This window comes from Mycteria americana, chromosome 9 (genome assembly GCF_035582795.1).
Source record: "Mycteria americana isolate JAX WOST 10 ecotype Jacksonville Zoo and Gardens chromosome 9, USCA_MyAme_1.0, whole genome shotgun sequence".
Lineage (NCBI taxonomy): Eukaryota > Metazoa > Chordata > Aves > Ciconiiformes > Ciconiidae > Mycteria > Mycteria americana.
The window spans coordinates 35,999,772-36,025,506 of NC_134373.1; the positions used below are offsets into that span (position 1 = coordinate 35,999,772).

Below are 25,735 nucleotides of genomic sequence, written 5' to 3' on the forward strand. Positions count from 1 at the left end.
ATTGACAGCTCTTCTACAAACAAGCAGTTGATAATGAGGCAATAAAAATACAAGACAATGCACACAGAAGAGGGCTGGAATAGCATCATATACAGCATCATCAGCTTTGATGCTGACAAACAAGAAAGGCTGAATTAAACTATTCGTGAACTGGTCACAAGAAACCCAAGAAGGACCTAGATATATTTTGTCATTAATAACTTTCAATGTTCTCCCCTTCTGTATGTGTGCAAGCCTAACAAAAGATAAGAAAAAGAAGGGAAGAAAAAGAATATGAAGGTGCAAATGAGATGCAAGAAGAAAGAAATAACAGCTGCATTAAAAAAAAAAAAAAGAAAAGAAAAAGGCAGGGACACTTTCATGCCTCTATGTTAAGCGCCATAAAGCACTCCCCATATCTTTCCAAACACATTACTCTGTCACAGCCATTATCCATTGTGTGAAGTAACAACAGGAAAGTAACAACAGGAAAAAAAACACCAGAATACACAGGCTCAAAATGCCAAATTTGTCACTATTGAAGCCCATCTCTTTAAATTGCATTATCCTGGAGACGAACTGAATAAAAGCAGGGCAAACTTTCTGTATGTAGGATTTGCACTGAAATATGCAGAAAGAACACTGGCTCTTTGCTGCATCTATGTGCTTCCACTACTGCCTGCTCCCATTTTCCCCTTGCTGAAGCCATGCAGAATGTTACCCCTGTATCAACACATTGTTTGAAATCTCTCTCACCTCATAGGTTCAGGAGGTAAGCTGTATGATGCCAGAAATCCAGTGAGAAGAGTAAAGGACACTTCAGAGGGATGGCCAGCTATCAACATGGAAAACAAAAGGAATAGAGGGGAGAGTAAAGGGCTATGGAAAAGCATATCCCATTACTTTGGCCCACAAAGTAGAGCAACTGGACAAACTAAGAGGTGGATTAGGAGAAGAGAGAAGAAGGAAATACTTATAAATGAGAAGGAAAGCAGAGGAAAAAATTTTGAGAAAGCATCTTAAGGAGAGAATGGAGAGGAAGAGAACAGCACCAGACACGAGGGCGAGAAATAAAGGCAAGGTAGCATAAAAGATGTAAGAGAACTTTGAGGAGAAGCAGAAAAAAGGACATGAAAATGTAAGCAAGATGTAAGAAAACAGGAAAATAAAGTGGAACAGCAACAAAAAAGTTAAGCATAAAGAGAAGTGAAAGGACATCTAGACATCTCTAAGGTGCAAATGGTTATTGTAATTATTTGTAATGTATTGGTATGCCTTCTGCAGAAACAAGAAAGCTATTAGCTAGGACTTCCAACAGAAGATCATTTAACAACGGCTTAGAGAAGGATTTTTAGTCTAACTACAGTCCTAAATGGAGAATCACAACATCACTCTCTCCTTCCCATTCAAGTACTCATTCTTTAATCATCTATCTTCAGCACAGCACGGGATACATTTTCAAACTGCTCTGCAGGATTTTAGCCACGCGGCTCCCATTGTGTTTAATGGGAATCCTGTGGACAGAGCTCTGTATGAGGCTTTCAAAATGTACTCCAAAAATCTCTAAATAATGCACTAGTTGAACATTACCCTGTTTACTTCTCGTAGGACATGACTAAAATGAAACAAAGGTTAGGTCATTTATAAATGTAGTATTTATTGGGAAGCTCATCAGTGTTTCCTGTAGGGATATTTTTCCTCTGTAAAAATATTTAACATGACTATTTAGGATTTACTTCTTCCACAATATCTAAAACAGAGAATAAAATCAACTCAAACCACATTTGCTTCAGAAAGGAAGATCCAGCAGTTAACACATTAGCCTAAGATTTGAGAATCCCCTCTTCAAAACTTCGCACTGTCATAGGATACCTTTGTGGCTTTGTTTCAGATTTTCCTCTGAAAATTGACTTAACAGTTTCTATTTCATAACAGCTTTATGATGATAATAAATACCAGTGAAGCATTAATCAAAGAATCATCAAATACAGAAAAAAATGCTCTAGTATTAACTCCCTCTCTCCCTTCAAGAGGAGGGCTGTTTCCGTGATCAGGTCTGAGATAACATGAAAGTTTTGAGAAATGTAAATCCTTGCCATCTGTGCTCTATAAAGAAAAGACCTTTGTTTCTGTGCTTTCACCTTTCAGAAGCAGCATTCAGAATAAATACATGAAGATGCAATTTTAATCAGCTTTCATGCACCCAAACAGTAGATCACATTCCATCATCCTTTGGAATATGAACCAAATACGCTCAGCTACATAAAAAGCTTCAGGGATTTCAGTTTCAGAGGACAGATCCTCAACCTCCTCAACCTGTGCAAAGCAGAACACCATTACTGCAGACAAAAGAAGGCTGGTACATTCACTAGGCAAAAGTTTAGCCAAGGAACATACAGAGCCTACATTTCTGGCTTCAGAAGTGAACATTAGATGTAATAGAAATATCAACAGTTTACTATAAACTGTTACCTCATCCATGCAATTTGTGCTACCGTGAAAGTGGAAGATCACTTTAGGAATACATACATTTGTGTTAAGATATCTCAGACAATTGGGCTCGGCAAATAAAATTCTTCAGTCGTGAACTAGTTAAGCACTTTTTTCCTGGACTTACAAAACAGACACTGGACATAAAGGTCTCCTATGAAAACCTTGGGAAATACTCATAACACAAGAAGTTCAGCATTTTGCAAGATTCTGAGTTTATGTCAGTGCAATGCAGAAAAATTAGATGACTCTGGAAACTACTATGTCTACCAGCTTCAAACTGTACTGGCATGAATTATTGCAAAATTGAATAACTTTGGGCAGAAGTCATTCCATTGAACTTAACAGTCCATTTCATAGAATCAGGGCCTTTGTGACTTAAGTGAACAGACAGCATGTATTTTAGCTAATCTGGTGGAAACAAAGCCTCACAAGCCTGCCTTACTAAGAAATAATTTAGTAGTTCTCCTGAGGGACTTTTTTTCTGCTCTAAGCAAGAATCAACACAAAGAAAAAGATCCTTTTGAATCCTTAATTAAATATTATAAAAAGTTGAAAGAAAACAATCATTATCTTATAATACACCATTACAATGCAGGAGACCAATTTCTGGAAAACCAATTTAGATATCCATGTCCAGGAGGGGAAAAGGGCAGTAACAACAAAAAAAAGCTGGAATGATAATGAAAGAGAGGCTGGTTGGACACGCAGAGAATGCAGGGTAAGTGCTGAACAGCAGCATCTCACAGTACCAAAACTTTACAAATTCCATTTGTTCTTCAGAAAGGAAGGACAGTTTACCTTCATCATGACCAAAAATGCTACATAGGGCAGGAAATCCTGTGCATGACAGAGGATTCTATTAATGTGAGAAGAAGCTACGTCAAGTCCTTTTATATCCAGAGCTAGGCAGGGGAAAAGGCAGGACTCAGCCAGTTACACAAATGCAATATAACCTGTGGGTATAGGAGACATCTAAGACTGCTGCTTGCTCGGTTACAAAGTTAAGCTAAGTTCTATGACACAATTATAATAATTCACTCAGGTTTTAATGTTGTGTGGTTATAAGGAAAAAAGATCATGTTTATTATAGATGTGACCCAGAGAGGCCAAGCCAGCACTGTGCCCTGCTGCTGCCACAGACAAGCTGTGCAGAGTGCACTCTGGCTAACAGAAACCAGCATGGGCCAAATCTCCCACCATGGGGACTGCAGGTACTTTGGAAAACATAGTTCTTGCCAGCCTAGTTAGCTTTAGATAGACAGCAGGCAATAGGAGGCAGAAGGAAGAATAAAGCAAGAGGGTAAAAATCGTATCTCTGCTAAAAAATGGCATCCAGACCCGACACTGTTTTTGCACACCAGTGCAGTGCTTATGGTGTAGATCTATCTGCTGGTTACCTTCACAGTAAAGAAAATCCTACTTGACACAAATGCAAGCAATATCATCTTGCAGAAAATCTAATACTGGGATTGACTGTAAAATGAAACTAAAATGAAACTGAATTATTTTAGATCATCCATGTTCACTTTGTTTTTAAAATAACTCCTCTAATAGTAATTTGTAAAATATCCTTATTCGCCTGTTTTATTAGTGTCTTCTAAACAGCATTTTTATTTCAAGATTATTATAAAATAAAGATGCTGACAGTATTTTTATTAGCACAGTGTGTGCTAGCACAGTATTTTTATACCTTTGTTAAGCTCATTGCTAATGATTCATTTCAAAGTAATTTCAGATTACTAAAAGGAAGTGTAATGGATTTCCTTAATCTTCATCATCCTTAACTCTCCTAAGCACATTGTATGTTTTGAGAAATTGCTTGGTCTGCCAATGGCATAAACTAAACCTGCTAAAAAAATAAACTTATTGTTTGGAAATGTAAGAATTATAAACCCAACAATATTTGGAAATGCTGAAGGAATATGGTAACTCATTTTGCAATAAAGGCCACACTCTTCGTAAAACACAGGCTTTTTTGTTTTGATATTTACACTGATGCACCTCTAAATGGAAAATAGTCTAGTGGGAGGAAGAGAGACAAATCTATATCCGGTGGGGTGATCACTTCCAGCATTTGACTCCTAACACTGTTTGCTAAAGACAAATCTTTTAAAATTTGAGCAAATACATCTTGATTTTACAGATTATATCCACATCTCTTTGAGCAAGTGGAAAGCTTCTGGATTTTAAAGTCGTTTGGGAACAAATCTTTCAATCTATCACTGATAAGAAATTACAGAGAGAGAAAAAAGCTGCTGTTAACTTAAAAGGTAAGCAATCATCTACTCATTTTATTATTGACTATTATTATTTATCAGCGGCTGCTGTTGTTAAGAGAGTTGTTTTAAGCACCTGCTTACAAACAACACAAAGACAAATACAAACTGGAGGAACCTGAGTGTTAACAAGCATTAAGGGCTGAAAAATGGTTAATACACCTAAAAGACTGTATATTATCAGTAGATCTAAATGATGAAAGTACATCTAGTACAAATATGCCTTGTAATATACAACAGTTTTCAACTGTTAATATAAAAATCACACATTCCTATATTCTGTGGAATACCTGATGGTATAAAGATATCCAATATTCCTCTACTTTTATAACTTAATTCACTATTATAATCACACAGTTAAAAAGTCAACCATAATTTTGAGTTGCTCTAGAGCTAATGTTAGCTAGAGCTAGTTGCTCTAGCTTGAGTTGCCAAGAGCTAATGATGGAAATCTGTGCTTGAACAGTAGCTTACACTTATACGCACATCTGCCCATTACAGAAGTTTTCCAAAGCTAGCAAATGGACTGTATATGCTGTCTTTTCTGAGTCTACTTTAAACAGGCATAGGTTTCACAGTAATAGACTTCTACCTTGGGAAACCAAGGACATTTTAGCAAGCCTTAGCTTGCTAAAGCCTTGCTCAAGCCTTGAAACAAGACATCCAAAGTCATTCAGCACTTCTCACACCCTGTGTTTTGTCCTAAAAGCTTTCACGTTTTTGGTAAAAATAAAAGGCACAGGAAAAGTTAGGTAACTAGCCTAGAGTCAGTCAGTCAGAAGGGTTCAAACTTCCTTTCCGATTTCAGTGACAGCAATGTCTGTCTGGTTTAATAATTTAGTCAAGAACAAAACCCAGCAGGCCAGCTTAGTCCTTTATTACCAAACCACACCAACTATACTTTGCCTCCTATTTTCTTTAATAATGTAAAGGCATTCTTTTACATCTTAGTCCTTTATGTAGACACAATATGAACTCTCTGGTTTGGTTTAATCTTTGCTCTGTAATCCCAATATTTAAAGAGTAATGCAAGGGTGAATTATAAGGTATTTTTGTCTAAGCTTTAATTTTTTTTCTATGGCTTTCCCTAGCATATGAACAGCACATGCAGAACAGAACAGAAACAGAAATAATAAACAAGTAAGAGTTCATTATTTTTACTGTCTTAGTACAGCTACAGATACAATCACAGTATGAGAGAAATGTACATTAAGCATTACAGGGAAGCTGATTAACAAAAAAGCAGGTTTCTTCTACAGTTTGGAGAATTTTTTTACCAATTAAATTTGCAAGTAAGTGTGACAATCATAATAAAGTCAGATGCATGCATGACTGACTATTTACCAAGTTGACTAAGATTTACCTCAGTCAGAACAACCAGCCAGTCATTACACAGAGAGAGGAAAAGCTATTGATGGATACAAGCTGCACCAACAGATTTAACTGCTAGAATATTCACAGACCTATTATACTTGTCATACTCAACATTTAACATGTATGCCTGAATATTACTCCTGAGGGTTTGTTTTCAGTTGAGAAACCACTCAGGTTCCATGAATGACAGCAATATAAAACCAGGACAGACACATGGTATCTACCAAAATATCCTGTAAGGGTGCCTGGTCTTTAACACAAAGTTGGACAGATAGAGTCATTCCTTACATTGAGCTACTCGCGGTGTCTAACTTAGATACAAATTCAGAGCACATAAAACCTGTGCACGTCTCTACATTGCTGCTGGATTACTGCAAACCACAGTCCAAGCATCATGGATGTGTGATGTCAGTGGTGTAAGCACCTTCCCTCTCCGCTCCTCAGCAATGCCAGATACAGTTATCACCAGTGTGACTGGGCTTTACATGCTTTAGATAACCCTTGTGCCATCCCTACAACACACAACTGGATTAAGACAGCAGTTGGCATCGTGAGTTCAGGCTTCTCACCAAACAGAGATTTTTCAAAGGCAGCCTTATTTACAGCAGGTCAAAACCATAAGGCAGGCTCATGGCTTACAGTCAGTGGAGAATAAGACACCCCAGTCTACCCGCCAAGATATGAAACAGCCTGTTTCAGAGCTTTAAAAAAATAAATCAAAAACTCAAGCTCATGAGGATATAAGGTGATAGATAGTGTAGATGGCACCTGGTAGGAAAAAAAAGTTTGAATTCAGTTAAAATTTTACAGGATTACCACATACAAATAGGCAATCTGAAAGGCTCTTCTGTTCAAAGAGTCAGAACCAGAGTTTACACATCCCTCTCCAACAGGTACTTAAGGAAGAACAAGGAGAAATCCTGACTTGAAATTTGCTTTGATACTAGCAGCTTGCTCGGATAGGAGTTTCATACAAATTCCAGCAGAATGCCAAGTACTTAGTTCCTTAACAGAAACAGTTTAAAGAAGTGATGGAAAATTGCTTAGATTAATCACACTTAAATAGGATTTTGGGGAAACTTCAGAAGTGAAAGGAAAACTGAAACAGCTTACCTAACATAAATCAGTGTGTGCGAGTCCCTTTTCTAGTAATGCTCAAGAGGACAGTATCATCTACTCTATCCCTGTAAGCTAATGTAGAACCACCAACTATAATCGTTATGGGGGGAAAAAAAAGTATAATCTCCTTCTGAGCTGGGCTTTGAAAACTTATATTCAGTATAGATCTAGGATAATGAATATTTTATGACATAATATTGTGCTGGGTTAAAAACACTTTCTTTTTAAATATATGGAAAAAATGTTTCATTTTTTAACAATTAAAAAGATATTTCTTGCCAGTAGAAACAAACGGGTTACCGTTAGAGTCTAAACACACAAAAACATTGGGAATCCATATATAAAACCTGTTTTTTAAAAAATATTATTATCCATGCTAAATGAATGTGTAGTAATATATAAATGTAACAGTACTGCAAATGTGAAAGGCTGATTTTGAAGAAAAATATTTTTAAAATTGCAATCTATTCAAGTTACGGAAGTTGAACTTAAACTTTGCTGAAGAACAGCCAGTTCCAACTGTTAATTATTTTTTAATTAAATATTAAAAATAGCATGGGAAAAAATGTATCGATATATATTTTTTCACTCATGTTTACTTTGGGATGCAAAATTTTGCTTGAGGTTTTCAAGCCATGTAGACTGCACAGATTATACTGAATTACAACACTCATGCTTTATTAAAACTCACAAGTATATATACTAATGGTCACCTCATATAAAATGTATATATTTCTGCCCACACGTTGCATAAAATTAAGATAAGATGCCACAAATATAAACGAATGATAGCTAAAGTTTTATGAACTATAAACAAAAGGTCAGTAGCGCTTCACTTCAGCAAAATAAATTTGACATTTGGACAGCGCTGTGAATCACAACCAGAACTGCAATGACCAGGGAATATAAGCTGCTTATTAAAAAAACAAACAAAAAATACAGCAAATCACTCTTACATGGACTTCTCAAAACAGCATACCACCTAAAGCTAATGCTTCTTTCTGCTACTGCTGAAACTGTACCATCCTCCAAAGAATGATGAAATCATCTTCTGAGCCAAGGTCTTTTAATCCGATTTTCAGTACCACTTGTATACAGACTTTTTATATGATCTAGTCATACAAACAAACAAGAGTTCGCTTTAACCTAGTGGTGCCCATTTTTGTCATTTTTCTTTCTTCGGGAGGTATCTGTGCTCAATGCCATAAGAAGGCATGCCTTCCTCTGGCAGTATATAACAATTCTGCCATATATTGTATGTATAAATACTGACAGGAAAATACATTCAGAAAAATGTTTGTTTAAGGTATTGTTGTACTTTAAATAAAAAGACATGCACATTAGAAGTGGATTTAATGACATTAAATATATTTAATTTTTTGTTTCAGATTTTTGGTGAGTGTGCCTGCATTTAGGTCTTTGTATTTCATGATGCAACAGGGATGACAGACAGAAGAAGCCACTCATGTATGTTTTTAAAATAATTGCTTAATTCAGGCCATCTCCTAGAACACAAGTCTTAGTAAAGTTCAAAACAGGTCCTCAACTTTCTTGAAAGTGAGAACAAGTTCAAAGCTAGAGTTGGACGCTTGAATAGCTAGATTCACACAGTGACTACTGGAAAAAAAGACAACATTCACCAATATACAGCATCTGCAGTGTTAAAGATCTGCCTCACTCTATACTTGTGAAAGACACAGAGGTGAGGCAAGATACTACATGGTTCAAGTTTTGTGGCATTTGAGCAGTGTTAGGAAATGCTGGGTCTTTTTTTTTGAAGAAGAAGAATCTTTTAACTCTACCTTTGCTACTTTAGAGTTTCATTGTCCTTTTGACTGAATGTTATTTAAACCATTATATGTGCACATTATCAATCTGGCTCCAGAGCTTCCTTCTTGGTGCCCTATTTTTAAATCTCTATAGAAGCTCAGTCCCTGTGCTAGATTACTATGTCTAGTGCTGATACTGCTGCAGACATGACAGGCAGATTTAATTTACTCAAATCCTGAGCCACTCTGAATTTTCAGATGAACTTAATGTTTAATTAAAGGAAAAAATGGCAAAGAAGAAAGAATTCCCATGAATATAATTTTAAAAATTCTGCTGGACAGTTTTCCTTAAATATTTTGACTGCTTTTATTTCTACAGTTAAGAAAATGGTATCTCACAGAATTAGCGTTACTTTTACAAGAACTTATGATTGTACTTTCTTTTTATCTAAGAGTTACTGGCTGAGTATATCCACCACTATAAAAAGCAAACTTGGGGATCTTAAAGCAATATTTTTCTAACTTCTGAACTAGATAATACATGCATACTTTACTTAGGAACACTTAATAAAAATCTGTTCATAAACTTCAATAAGACATTCTCCAGGAGATGCTCTGACAGCCTGTTCTGCATTATCCTAAAGACTTACTTTGATTATCACTTTGTTGAGGAATGTATTGTTATGGGTCCAGTTCAATGAACAGCGGAGTACAAATTTTCAAAGTTTACATATTCACACCAATTTAACCAACAATTCACACCAGTTTAACAGTAATTTACAACTTTTTCTTTTTAAACAGAGAACCTTCTTTTATTGCTGACTTGTTTTGTTCTATACATTCCATCATGAACAGAAACACTCAGATAATACCCATAAGGAGCACCACAGAAGTGATTATCAATACATAAACGCCCTAGGAGGCTGCTACCTTTTCTCCTATGTTCAGCTTTCATTTTTATAAGCAAATATTGATTTATTGAATGTTAAGAAAAAAATTTACTAAAAATGTTTTAAGAGCTTGAACACAAGAGGAAAAAACTGCCCCACTTTTGCTCCATCCCCAGTCTGCGGTCACGGGGTGTTATCCAACCTTCCCCAAGCCCACTGCACACAACCATCCTTAGAAAAGGATAAATTGGAGCTGGAATCAAGTGGATATTGCTGAAAAGTATGATAAAAGATGACATAAACACTCCAGAAATACTTCCAATGTCGTTAACTCTTCAAAACTGACAATTAACAGAGATATAACATCTACAAACTGCAAGAAGCTTTAAAATTACTGAAACCTTTTGTATCTACCCTCCTTGTGGGGAATATAATCAAATAAATTCAGTTGTAATTACATGGGACTCATATTCAATTTAACTTTAATTATTTGAAATGTGTACACACTCCAGGAAAACCTCATTAAGATGGCTCAGCCAGTTTGTTTTCAAATGGGACCGGTAAGTCAACATTTACGATTATCCATCACAACAGCCATCCATTCACTCTAATGGTTCAGATTAATCAGTTATTACAGTCAATTCAAATCAGTAAGTAATAATGAATAAAATTGTTCCCCAGTTGTGTAAGGAAGATCTGATCTTCCAAACAAGAGAAAGACACTGCTGGAAATTTTTGCTTCCCTTGCTGCCTCCTACTCTTCATTTAGTATAGCCCATTATGTTGTGGGGATGCTATCTCCACTGTTTTCCTCAAACAAAATGGACTTTACGTTCTTTGGATTCCTACTAGAAGCAGAGTATTGCAATAAAGAAGAACAAGACGTTTTGACCTCAACTTCAACACCAATAGGTTGATCTTAGTATACTGCCTATCTGCAATACATTAAACAGCAATGTCTTTCTATTTTGCCCTAAGCAAGAGTACAATCAAATGTTGTTCAGAAAAAAATCCTTCATGCATGGCTGTTATATTTTTCCTTTTCTCCCCCTTCCATGTCTCCCTCTCCCCATCTTAAACACTCTGTTCTCTCTTTCTCTGAGTAATTCTTGGAACACAAGACTAAACTGCTGCAGAATAAACAGCAAGTGTTTGTTACACATTGCTGTGATTAAGGGAATTTTTTGAGCATTGAAATAGATTTTTCTTCTAATCTTGGCATCTGAATAGGCAAAATATGCTTCTTTTCCCACTACCTGGGATATTTTTGTAACATCAAAATCATTAGCATATTAAATCTGCTGGTTTGATGACAATAAATGTAACAAGACCTCGGGCAGTAACAGAAGCCCATTGTACAAAAGCACTTCTGTGAAGTCAGCCAAAGCTAAATCCTGGGGTTCAGAGGCAGGTCAGTACATAGCTCTTTCCAGGCCAAGTAAAAAACTGAAAAAAGAAATCAGCAATATCTGAAAACCTTGTTTGAAATCCTTATTTAAAACATACTGTTAGTAAAGTCAACCCTTTTTTTCATGGGATCCCTCTCTCAGAAGTATCACCAATCATACTGTTTGTGTATTATGCTTTCTTATGTTAGTCGCAACAGACACTTCTAAAAAATTATTCATATATTCATTTCCCCAATTATAATGAAATTTTGTTCTAAAAAAAAATTATTTTATTCTCAGACTAAAATTCACATAGCATTAAGACGAAACAATCATAAAACACTTCACTCTTATTAGTTGGTCATTAGTTTCTCCAAATCATCAACATCCAAATGCTGTATAACCCACTTCCTAGATCTCATTTTGGCCAGTTCTTGTCTGGAAGCTGTCAGCTCATTTTTCTATCCTCAATTGTCACTTTTTATTAATAGAGTCATTGGCTGGGAGCCATTATAAAAGTTCTTTTTTTGCCATTCCCTGCAAAGTGTCAGGGAGGTCATTTAGTTTCTGCAAGAGTAGCTGCCCTGAATGGAAATTATGCTGATAACAGGTGAAGAAACTGTGGAGGGTCTGACTGCATTCAGTGGAACGCAACCAGATTTAGGCTGATGTTTTGGGTGATGTAACTTTACTACCAGGGCAAGTATCTTGCAAGAGCAGTAACTTCTGTTTAAAAGAAAAGGAGTATGAGTTTATGTTTTTCAACTTATAAGAATCAAAAAAAGTATTTTAGAAAGGCAAAATAGTTACAGCAATTTTTCCACTGCTTATACATATAAATTCAAACACTGCATCTTCCCCAATGGCACGGGGAGTTATGACAAACAGTAACAGACCAGAAGTTCAATAAATGTTCACACATCTGCATCACTGCTACCCACGAAAATTTTGTAATACTTTTAGAAAGCAACATACTGTAAAGTAGGAACACAATAGCTTTAATTTTGTTCCATGACTAAGTGTGCCCAAGTAATGTTTTTGTGAAGCACTAACATTACCCCACAGTAACAAATTGTTAGAAAATAAATAGATGTTAACCAAGTACTTGAACTAAATACTCTGCAACATATATAGTTAATAAGGTTCAGTGGTTAAGCAAGAATACTTATCTCCTCACCACACCTATCATCTCTTGTTACTATTCATGTCATTACTTAGCCATAGGTCACTCAAATTCATTTTCCCAGGTTAGTATTATAACCTTGCAGGTATTTGAAGTAGGCATAATAAAACAAAAAGGTTAATAGTGCATTCTGTCAGGACCATGTGGCATCAGGCCATGACCATCATTTGCCTGGTAAATCTCTCCGTTTTCTTTGCTGTTTAAACTCTCCCTGGCTGAATGATAATTTTTCATTGTCTAAGCTGCCTAAAGGGTAGGTTTCAAAATAAAGTTTCAGGTTCTTTTGCTTATACCTTGGTTTAACTTTCTAAAATCCCTAATTTTGGCAATGCTTCATATACTCTTACAGCTCTCTCACCTGCTAATTATTTAATATTATTTGCTTTTGTAGTTTAAATGTATTATGAGACTAGTCTCCTTAGTACATGGCTACAAGTGAATGCATAAACCAACTTAATAATATATACTTAACAAATTATATTCCTTGCTATCAGCAATCAAGACACAATGAGGTTTGTGCACAATATAAAGAAGGTTGAAACATGAAGCACTGTAGCAAATTTTGATTCTTTGGCCAAATTTAACTCATACTGGAGAAAGCCCAGCCATGCCAAGGACAATTTAGGACTTCATCACTAACATCACTGTGAGCTGGATCCATAAGTGAGTTTGCGCATCTGAGACAGAGAGTTGAGTCTTGAGGAATCAGAATGGAGGACAGCAGCACTAGAGTCATCGAAGAGCACCAGATCTGGTGTGCACACTTGGAGTACAGCTATCACTTATGCCAAGGACTGAAACTGTCTTAAAACATCGTCACAATAACCATATTTTGTGGGGAGAGAAAGGTGATGTTGACCTTTTATGTCACAGCTCTGCAGTTAGAACACACATTCAACAACAGGCCATGGCCAGTGTGAAGAATGGCATGAACAGTCTCTAAATTAACAGTTGGGACTCTCACCTAGCAGACATCTGGGCAATTATCCGGTGACTGCATAGTTACATGGATCCATGTAAAATGAACTAATTCCAGAAGGAGCCCAGCTTTAGGGGAAAAGAGGAGAATATTTCCATGAGGAGGCCATTCATGTGCCAGTTAGAGGACACCCTCCTGAAAGACAGGATAAAGCAGCTAGACTCTCTCAGTCTAAGCCGTGCGTAGATACTGCGTCTTCCAATTCTGGCTCAAGTGCTGCCTTCATTAAGCGGTCAGAAGAGAGGACCCCCTCCACCATCATTTCTTCTTCCAACCAGTTTAAAGACAAATTCTGAGCAGTTCGTCTGTAGCACTGGTTTACGTCCATGAGCTCTATGAAGGGATGCAGTCTTTCCTGCAGCTCTAGCTGGTTTCTCACTCAGCATGAAGGCTTTATGAATCACCCTTCAGACGCACCTTTCTCTGTGCATTATAAAGGGAACCTGAGCACGTAATTTTGGCTTTTTAATTCCCTCTGCAGGTATGTTTTTATTTCACTTGAAAGTCCTTTACTTTTTCATATTATATTCCAACTATACAACAGACAGACAAAGCCCAGAGAAAGTGCAACTAATTCGTGCCTGTGTTCCTTAAAGACAGCAAACACTGTCTTACTCCATTTAATACGACACTGTGTGTACAGGAGCAGCCAGGCAAGGATATTAATATTATCACTCTGTTCCAGTAATTAATAGCAACTCCCCTCACAGCTCTGATAAGTGAGGAAACACATTTCATTTCTTGTCCTTTCCTGCTTGTGAAATCCTAATGGAAGAGAAATAGGCACAAGACTCTTGCAGTGACCTTGTATTAGGACTGCAACTCCTTTAAACTAAGCCAGAATCAGTATGGAGCTATTACAAGTCTCCAACAGTAAATGGCACAGGACAACCACTAAAAAATTAGAGAGCATGCAGCTCAATGAGGCATTTAAATTCTATCACAACACATTATTAATGCCAATTATAGCATGAAAGACGCTAATGCAAGGTTCTTCGGAGACTAAGAAAAACACCAATCAATTTTGAAGGTAAGGTTTGTCTTAGTTACCAGTTTCCCCTCCCAAGCACAAATTTATCTGTTGAAATTTTGCAGCCTGCTTCTTTCCCTTCACTTCTTTCCCTGTCACTTTCGGAGGTACCTAGAGTTGTAGAAATGGAAAGCTAGGTACAAGCTTCCCTCTCCAGAAGAAGAAATAACTAATAAATAGGATAAAGACTTAATGTTACTATTGTGGCCATATTTTCTGAGGTGATTTCCATAAAATTTCTTCTTCTCCTCTTACTCTCTATGGAAGAGTGAAACACAAATCCATGTGAAGCTTGGGGACGGGTGTGGAACAGACAAGACAGACACTGCCTCCGTTACATTTGTTCAGTGAGTCATGCTTAGACACTGCTGGCTGGAGAGATACTAATGTAGTTTCATAAACCAGAAAGACAGTATATGTTGAGAGAAAGGTATATCTATGAGAGCAAAAGGCATAAAACTCTCTTTAGACCCTGACAAAGCTTATAGAAAGACAAATCCTTGTCAAATGCTAGACCTTAAAATCCTCAGAAAATAGTACATGAAATTTTGGGGTACTTTAAGAAAACTGTCATTGGCCCAATACACATGAAAATCATATAATAAAGTAACAAGCATGTTCAGTAGTAAAAACAAGTTAATAAAGAAGCAGAATTTTGTTTATGCTTCTAGTGGGCTATTACTAAACAACATCATATGAAACAATGAGTTTAAAATTGAAGTTCTCCCAGGAGTGTATTTTTAAGCTTTTGTTTGTTTGTTTGTTTGTTTGTTTTAATTAGAAATAAAGGCATATAGATGCTGATCACCAGCATGCAACTTAAAGGAGATGAACTGTAAGTCCTTGGAAAAAACCTGAGGATTTTAAAAGAAAAAGCTGAATAAACCTTTTAAGAAACAAATTAGGATATTACCAAAGAACATGCTGAGTGAAAACACATTTGACTGCTACATGCACTCTTGGTATTTATTCTGCTTGTTATTGGTGATTTCTGCTGTATGAGTGCCATCACTAGCAAATCAATCAGATTTCTAAAGGGAATAAAGTGGCCTCTTCCAATAAAAGCAAACAGAAATTCTCATTAAAAAGCAAAACAAGACAATAGGGTTTGACTTTCTCACTCTCTATAACTCCCCTATCCAGTGCCTGCCATCCATGAAACAAGTTTAATGGCACAGGCATTGGGCTGGGGCTAGACTGAGCAAATCCAGGTAACTAGAAGAGATCTCACTTGTCATCAATATCTTGGCAACCATAAGAAACATCAACATGCTGCTGAAAACCATTTAAATGGCCTTGTAAGGTTTGAGTAAAATAATTTCAAGTAATTTTAATTATAACAGCATCTATGTTACAAGTGTAACTAGCTGTGGGAAAAACCTGCATCACAAGTAAAAAGCTCTGCTGAAATCAGTGGGAGGTTTATCTCAATAGAATAAAAATTTAGTAAGAATATCAGAAATTTAGTAAGGATATCAGGCTCATGCAAAACCACAAGAAGTATTAGAGATACGATTTTCTTATACATGGCAAAGCTTTTGCTTAAGGACTTCTAACAAAGATGACAGTGGGCAGCAAATTAAATGCTAACCATGTATTAACATAACTTATTCCAACATCAGCTGCCACATTCATCCTCAGCTGGAAGACATTTACTTTCCTCACTTGCAACTTCCTCTCTTTAGCAATAGCCACAGGGATTGTTACAATCCATATTCACGTATATATTTCAGTATAAAGACAGGATTCTGAAGTATTATGAAATGCTGGTTTATGTGCATGTTAATGTAGGCCTATAAATTATTTAAGTGCAAGGAGAGCCAAAAAATATATCATAGAATATCTACTTACCTCTATTCACATAATGTCTATCAGTATGGCTTCACAGTAGAAAGGTGACAGCCACAATTCACACATTTTAGGTTTTGACTGCTGTTAAGTAGCTTCACGTCTTTTTGCTTCTATATGCCTGTTGGCAGAAGAGGTCTGTACTCCACTATAGGGGGATTTTCGATCTAAATTAATTACATATCAGATCCATAAGAACAAAACACCAAAAAGAAAGCTCTTCTGTGAAATGTGAGATAGCAGTATTTGTTCTTTCTGGTTAAGTATCTTGGTTTATTTTTCTCCAGATGGCCACAGTGGTGCTCAACTTCTTTATCAACGAATACCTTGCCTATGTGTTTCTTCTGCATCCACTGAGATAACTTCTCAAAGCTATAAATGAAACAAATTCAATTTTTACTCTCATGTAGTTTTAGTAACAGATGCAGGCATGTATCTGTCTTTGGACAAGTTGATAATTAATCCTCCACAAAATCTGAATATGTTAGGACTTCGCTCATCTACACTGCACTAAGCTTCAACTTCAACTGCAGAATGTTGCAACAAAGACTTTTTCTTGCTTTGTACTATATTTCTAAGACATTTGATACTATATTTCTAAGACATTTTATTAGACTATATTTCTAAGACATTTTATAGCAGTTACGTAAAATCTTTTTAATTTTTTCACTTGCAAGTGGAAGTTGGGAATCATATGAACAAAAGATGTTGCATGTTTTCCCTTTTTTCTCATGTCCATATTTCAGCAATAACAAGCTAAAGGTGTCATATACCCAGCTATGGACAAAATATGTGAAATTTTCTTTTGGTTTGTGGGTTTTACCCTTTCAATTAAAATAGTTCTCTAAAAACATCTCAACTTGCTATGCCCTTTACAGACATCGAAGCAGATTTCCTGATTAACTGGAAAAGATTTTGTATGACTAATTGGATAAATTTGGAATTCCCCTATATAGTCTCTTCATTTTTGGAGCCGAACATCATCAATTATATTTTGACAGAGGCTTATGGTCAATGAAGTATCTCCTGAGCACAGCGCTGCAGTATGGAATGTTTAAACACCAGATTTTATACCAGGTAACTTCCCTGCAAATACAAAAGATATTAATGATATTTTAAGCACATGAGAATTCATCATTGACAGAATTTGGTTTAACAAATGAGTACCTTTAACTCAGGCTTAAATTATGATTCAGAAGACAGACAAAACCGGAAATGCAAACTTAAACCACCGAAGAACAGAAAATTCATAAAATAATCAGAATGGTGATACCAAAACCTATCCTATTTATAATTCTTTGAGTTGTAAATACAAATAAGTTCTTGTAAGTCCAACATGTGAAAGCTTAACATGAGAGCTCAAACTGAGGAAAACAAGCCTACATAGTGATTCCTGTCAGAAACCATTAACTTCACCTGCCAAAAAAGCCACTGTTGTAGCTGAAACAATCCCCCAGAATACAGTTCACCAGTTAGAAACAAAGGCTGCACACTTAGCACAGAATTCCTCTGCTAGGATTTCATGCAGTGCTGAGACATACAGAAATGCCTATAGATAAATTTTCCCATTTTACTGCTGCATTACACTAAGTGGTGGAACATACCCATGTAAGCACTGTTAGAGCTGCTATATGACCAAAATCGCCTTTTGTATTAATGTAACTGCAGAAGTTGAACTTAAAGGGACTGATGGGGAAGAATATAATTCCTGGAATTAAAACTTCTTATTATATATTTGTACATCAAATCCTGCCTAGCAAAAGGAAAGAAAATCCCAGCTGTAAAGAGCTTGTAGTCTAAACAAACCTCTCACCATCGCACCTCAACTATTTTTCCATAGAATAATACTGCAGATAAAAGACCTAGACTATTTTTTATATCCCTAGATATTACATATGGTCAAAGTTTTTAAATATTTTTTTTATTAATAGAAACTTCTCAGAAAGGTGCCTATACTAACTCATCAAAGAAAGGAAATATCCAAAACTTCTGTATCAATCTTGTCCTCCCAGACTACTGGCAGTAGACTGAAAGGAGGATAAAGAGACAGTGTTTTCCCACAAATGTGCGGAAAACAAACTCCTGATACCATCACCAGGAAACACACACACATCTACTGAAAGACAGATAGGTGATCTAACCAGAAAAAAATTTCATAGTTCAAGGATCATTGCAATCAAGCTGACCTATACCAAACAAGCAGGCTACAAAATATTAGATTGGCCTAAAAATTAATTACACTCAGCAGGAAGAATTTGATTCATTCAGGTTAGTTACTAAAATGCCTGTAGGGGGTAGATATAATCTTTCCTGAGAAATGAAGTAAAGATATGATTCCAACTGTCATGCTTTGAACATATAATCAATACTGCCATTACCAAAATTCCCAAACTTCCTTAAAATAATATCAGCCAGTATAATTTTGTGAGGTATCTGAAAGAAAAGTCAACAAGAGGAAAACCTATTTTTATACATGACAAAGGTATTCAGTTAATCTGGATGTGTATGACTAATTTCATTACAGTATGCATACATTTTCAAGTGACTTATTAGGAGTTATATGCTATGAAAACATACTAAAACATCAACAGAATTAGCAAGGTTTATCACCTGTAAATGAGAACACTTATACCTGATGAACACAATGTTCTACTATGAAAAATGCCCACAAGAAGTCTTCAAAGATGTTTAAGCTACTGCTTTTACAACAACAATATCAATGTGCAACTAATTTGATTAGGAAACTGACAAAACACAATCCACCACTTTTAATTCTTACATTTTTGAAATTCAGCCACTCATGTCTTTTTCATGAGGCATCCATTCAAAAGACACTAGAGAAGCCAAATAAGGAAAATGATAATGATGATTTCATTATCTGATCCTGACTATGGTTTCAATTCATCTTGAAATTTAAGACTTCCAGTATATTGGGGCTGGAAAATTAAGTTGCTGATACTGGAAAGATGAAAAAGTTACAAGCTGACAGATTTTCTGCTTCTTACAAAGACTGCACAGTACTGTATCAAGAACTTTTCATTTTCTAGAAATCCTTCCATACAACTTACAAACCCGTGCACTGTCTGCTCCTAGACACCAAGGGTCTTTCTTGATCTCAAAGCTTAAAACCTCAGGGACTTAAACAGCATAGAAACAATCCTCTATTTTTATTCTACACCTTTGATGACTAAACTGAGCAACTTCAGACAGTAGAAACAAGAAATTTAAAAAGATGCCTAGTATTGGGTTTATTAGTGTGGGGTTTTTTAAACTGTTTACAACTATGCTTTGTCTTTGATCATATTTCTAACTACTAGCCCTTAAAAGAGCAACATGTAATTGAGCAGCAAAAATCTAAAAACTGTAAATGTTAACTGTAAGAGTGAAAACATCTAAAAAATTATAAATAGGATGGATGCTTAATGACAACTGTAAATATGTCTACAAAGAAGGCAATACTTCTAAAGATCCACAGTCAGAGATGCAAATGAGACTGAGCTGGTCTATGTGCAGTCAGTTCTCAGAATTCATTGTCATGGCAGGTTTTTAAATAATAGGAATTTTAAAATTCAAACTAAAAATCAGAAGACAGAAGAAGACTAAAATTTGGAAATTCATTTCTAAGTTAACAATACCATTATCACAACTTGCAAATGAGATTAAGAAAGCCTTCTGAACATTTTTGCTGCGATGGAACTAGCCCATGATAAATCTATGAAACTATTATAAATATAACAAAAGTATCTAAACCATGGGTAAATGACACTGAAATTTGTGGCTTGCATAAATCACACATTGTGACACATCCGAGTTACACGCTTTCCATGGCATGAAAAATTATGAGATTTCACATAAAACACTGAAAGAAGAAACAGTTCTTCAGACCAACATTTGAAGTGCTGTAGAAGAGGTCTTAAGACCTCTTCAAATTGATTGCACACAAGTGTGAACTATTAGTATAAAATCAGCTTTATGAATTTCACTATATCATTCATCTTAAATTCTCTCAGACTTAACACAATCAATAAGAAAAGTTTCTCCAGAAAGATGCAGTACCTGCAAACAGCCTCTCTTAGCATGAAATTAAAGTCAGGCTCCTGTGAATGGGCTCTCCCAGGGACACTCCTCTTGTGCATGTTCCGGGACATTGCCAGTTCCTTTTTCTGACTTGGACAAATGACTTCTTACAAAAGGCTACTCAGGAACTGAGCTGCTTTTTAAAAAAGCATTAATGTGGCCCCACGCTGTGCAGCCAGAGACTCTTCTGCATGAAGCCTTCATTACTCATACATTTCAAATCTGTTGCATAGCACATGGGACATCAAAACTAATCATTCTGTCTGGTCCTCTGTTTCAAAGTCCGCAGAGCTACTGTTTCCACTTGCTACTGGGGAAAACAGGCTTTTCCTTCACCACATGTTTGCTAGTGTCTGACCTACATCATGAAGAAGAATGAATCTTCCGCTAATCCACATCCTAATAGCCAGACTTTCTTAAACCCCAGAGAGGAAAGCCAGGCATGTGACAAGAAGCATTATTGCTGCCCCCACCTTTTATTTAATATTCCTGCTCCTCAACTTTTTTTTTTTCATCTCCTCTTGTTCTCTTTGCAAAAATATATCCGAGTGAATTAACGACATTTATAATAATCTACTATGTTCATAAATTACAAAGATATGATATGCCAGTACTCTGTTTATCAGAAAGCTAGGTATCTCTGTTATAGATTTTAATACAACAAACCTTTTAAATCAGCTTTAACAGAACTCAGTCAGAATGTGCTCACGATAAGTAATATTCTGTACTGGACCTGCAACTTGTTTATTGAAATACCATCATCTATGCCACATCGAATTTTGAAACCCAAAATTATACAGTGGAGTTTTTTTCTTTCCAAAGATTTTCTTCTTAAGCTGATTTGGGAGTCTAAAGACTTAGAGCACCTGGTAACTGGAGCTTTCATCTTCTCAGTTAGCAAGAAGACTGGTACTGACTGAAAACTTAATTACAGTGGACAGGCATCTTTAGAAATGTGTAACAGGTATTTTTCAATTTAGGTTTTTTTCCCCCCTTTAGAAAAAAAAGTATTTGTAAAAGGTTTGTATTATCAGTAGCATACTGGTGATTAGACCACGCAGTTTGTAAATTCAGATAGGAAAACAGTTTCCTGACATCCAACAACACTGTTCTCTCCCACCTACCCCATTTTTCATGTGCAATTTTCATCTTTTTAGTATTTTTTTTTAATTAATTCAATGCTGCTTAATAGGCTTGATCAACTATTACCCCACTATGCTTTCCAGGAAAGCATTCAATGCCTGATGAAGAACTCAGTCCTAGTAGGCACCTTATGAAGTTCATCACAGAGTCAAGAACATGATTTCTAGTCTCAGGTATGACATTGTTTGAAGATTTACTTTGCAAAACACTATGAATTCTACAGATGAGAAGTCCTATGTATAAAAATTTACATACACGTATGACAAAAAAATTTGGAGTTTTTTCATAGTATGTTCTTCTGGTGTCTCCACAGGATACGTGAAGATGGGGGCTGAAATCCCCAACTCTGCACTACCAGAGTTGCACTACCCAGAGTAGCTCATGATGATGCTGCAGGGTACACCTCCTGCATCAGAAACCCATGCAAGTGAGGCCCATGGTGAACACTCTCATGAAATCAAGAATTTTCCCTCTCAACCCTTCACTCCACTCCTAAAAAAGGGTGACAAAATGAAGCCTTCCACTCTCCCTCCCCCTCCAAAGAAAAACCTCCACACAGACATTTATCAGGTGGCAAGTGTAGCCTGTTTATGAGGTAAAAGAGAAGAGACCTAGCTGTAAGACCCTTTTCTACCCACAACCCACTGAGGAATTTAATTTTGTTGTTGTAAAACTCCTGGGGAAGCTCTTGTGTCCCTGTTCTGAACACCCAAAGAACTGTCATCAAACCTAAAATTTTGTGAGAAATGTTTGGCCTTGCTTTGTTTTCAAATATGCTTTCTCAAAATTTTATTTAAAATTCTTGACAAGAAGCATTTCGGTATTTGCTTCCTGACTAAGCACAAGTTACCTGAATTTCCCATTCTTGGTTCTGGAAAGGGAGACAAGACATAGAAAGCATCTTCCCTTTTCCTGCTCGGTTCCCTCAGCATTGGCTGCTCTGGATCCTTTTAAAAGGGAGTTAGTTGGCTGGGTCTCAGCAAAGGCATACATTTCCCATGGTATAATCACTGTCTCTGCCCATAGATCCCATTTCATAATATAACTGTCTAATTTTGATTAATCACACCTGATTCAAGTGGACTGTGCTCTTTGTTTCTGATTCATCAAGAGCACAATATCAAACAACATACTGGATTACGTATATACAGCTCTCTTTTCAGAGGTCCACAAGGCAGATTTTTCATGAGCATACACATACAACTACTTTGGAAGACATCAGGTCTGATGTCCTGCCACTGAGTATGGGGTTAGAAACAATGGGGTCAGTAGCCACTTGAAACGTTTATATGGCTTCCATTAAATGCAATCTGCCTGTGAAAGACTTGACATTTGATTAGAGTTTATTCGTGTCTTTTCATTTGCACACGTCTTTTTTCACCAGGTAGATGGAACAGATTTGCAGTTACCAAGGTTTTCTTTCAGTGTTTAAATATTTCCCATTCTATTTCTTAATTCTATGTATAATTTCACAGCAATATTAGTTAGTAAATTGTTCAGAATTTCTTTGCTTGCTTAGGTGTAAAACTCCATCATTTTCATTTAGCAGCCATCAGAGGAAACAAATCCTAAGAGATTTTGAATAATTTTCATCATCTTTTTTTAAAGCCAACTGATTTATATATGGAAAAATAAAGAGTGAAACATGTTTACACGAGTGTTTCTTCAGGTCAGAAACAGAAAATTTCAAGCTAAGTACAGACTGAATTATTAGGAGGAGATAATATTATTTATTAGACTTGTATCAGCTTCTGTAACAAAAGACAATACCAATCTTTACAAATCTCTATTTCCATGGACCAAGAAGGCAATGATGCTTTACAACCATGAGATAATCCTTCCTCCATTTTTTAAATTAACGTATTTTTCAAATGTAGTTTTTAAATTTCTGAAAGTGTGATTATTTCTCCTCTAAAGCACTTATCTTCCTAACATAATTTGCTGAATGTTATTTCTGCAAGAGATGCATGCTCTTCATCAAAACCATTGCTGCAGCTCAAGTAACCAAGCTAACTTTAAATGAGCTGGCTTAGGTCCTGACCAACAGTACTGCATCAAGGAGCTCAGTGCAGGGCAGTCAACAGAATATTCATCTGGGGAACAGGCAGGCTTAGAGAATACACTGATAAACATGCTATTTCTGGTGCTGTGTTACTGAATGCTAGCTCAGATACTTGTATATTAGCTACCATCACAATTTGGCCTTATCTCTAAATATTCTGGTGGGAGGAGGAGTGCTATTTACCTTTTTAATTTATCTCTGTAGCTTTACAGGTTATTACTTGTCTTGGAAAATCATAAAAGAGCAGGTAAATCAAGTACGCTCTCAGAACACCTAAAATGTGCTCTTGTGCGTTCTTACTAGGTTGAGCAATAGTATGTACGCACAACACATAGCGGCAGATGCATTTAGAGGTTTTACTGAAAAATGTTAATACAAAACATTAAGAAATAAAAGATAGAGAATATGATATTCATCTTTTTTATTTAATCCCAGTGCACTCATGAATTTGACAGTGATATCATTTACAGAAAAAATCAGCAATGTTTTGGTTTTGTCTATACAGCAGAAATAAACACAATTAGCACAACAATTGGCTAGCACTTTTTAAACGTTAAATTAATCTCAATACTGCAGACATAAATTTCTGTAACAATTACATAAGAATATATGGAGCCTAAACAAGATGCTTAAAAGAAAATATATTCTCATCTACTATATTTATGGGATCACAAAATCACTAGGCCACTTCAATTTAAGCATGATAGAATGAAATCACATCCTCAAAAGAATTAGTTAAACAGTCCTAATCCTTCATCTTCTAAATCCAGCCCTACCTCTCAGCCTTCATATTGTTTAATCTGAAGAGTAAAGAGGACTGTCATCTAGTTTTCTGAATTCCACAATGATTAACCCTTCAAAATGAGAATGTAAGGCACAGACTGAAGATTCAAAGTGATTAAGATTCCACATCTGACTCAGACAGTATTTTTAACTAGAAATGTGCCTAACCATATAAGCTTTGCTAAACAACAGCAAATACACAGCAAAGATCAGTCTCTCCTGGATGCAAGAATTATAATACTGCCCATTCAGAAACTCAGCTGGGTGTTTTAAGTGAAAGAGAATCCAGATAAACAGAGACTGAAAGAAGAACAGGTAAGAGAAGATAGACAGGAAAGGGAAGCAAGAGAAGACATTGAACAGATCAGGAAGGAAGATGTGGGGGCAGTGTGAACACTTAGGGTGTTGGGAATTTAGCCTGTCCTTCCACTACCTGTAAGGGTATTGCTAAAGAAAGTCCAGGCATTTACTCTCAAACAAGCCACCTATAGATGCCTACAGGCATCTTACTGGGTGCCAGCGATATTTCCTGGCAATATTCTCCTCCCATCAATAGTGAGCAACTAAGTTCATAATGAGGAAAAGCACCTGCTCTAGGAAGACGGCAGTAACAGACATACAATACCTATGAAATTGCTAAGACACATCTGAAATACATGTTCAGACCACCTATCTTCAAGAAAAAATAACTTATATTGCAACAGACACAGGAAAGAGTCAGGCTAAAAAAGCTGGGCAAGTTTAGTCTGGTAAAGCAAAAGTTCAGTGGTTACAGGATTAGTCAGTATGTATTTATAAAATGAACCTGATATAAGAACAAATATGCATACACTGAGCAGTACTGTATGTACTACAAATAAGAGCAGGTCAGTACAGAACAGGCATGCAATAGCAACAGTTGGACAGAACAACTATTCTACAGTGGGCGTGATCAGATTATGGAAGGATTATGTGCCATGATTGCTTCTGACAAGGTGGGGGATGGAGCCTCTTGGCCTAATTTTAGACCCTAAAATTTATGGGCAATAAATACCTGTCAAATAAGTAGAGCGAGTCAAGAAAACAGAAAGAGTGAGCTAAATTACCTGATTATAGTATGAATTACAAATTATTCTCCACCACATGCATGTTGTTTTGCATTTATAACTAGATTAATATCCATATTAAAATGCCAGATTATTGTCAATAAAGACTCTGTGTCTTTTAGATTTAAAACATTATTAACTACTCAATAACCTTCATAAATTGCAGGGGAGGGTTCTGAAGAACCTAGACAAAATAATGAAGCAGTGAGTTTTTCTCAGTGCATAGTATTTCATTTCATTAGAACTTCATCAATGCC

General features: G+C 36.2%; 1 protein-coding gene across 28 annotated transcripts in view; it reads right to left on the reverse strand.

Annotated features, from left to right (window-relative positions):
- Window positions 1-25,735, reverse strand: part of NCKAP5 (NCK associated protein 5) — a 413,976-nt gene that overhangs the window by 162,691 nt on the left and 225,550 nt on the right. For 2 of the 28 annotated variants that reach the window (XM_075511585.1, XM_075511584.1), the window contains exon 1: window positions 20,385-20,785. The exons of 22 other annotated variants lie outside the window; for them this stretch is intronic. In XM_075511585.1, the coding sequence (XP_075367700.1) occupies window positions 20,385-20,476 (92 nt within the window). In that variant the 5' untranslated portion in view covers window positions 20,477-20,785. Of the gene's footprint in view, window positions 1-735; window positions 815-16,331; window positions 16,701-20,384; window positions 20,786-25,735 lie in introns of those variants that run through there. 4 more of the 28 variants (XM_075511586.1, XM_075511589.1, XM_075511587.1 and 1 more) reach the window with 4 other exon arrangements.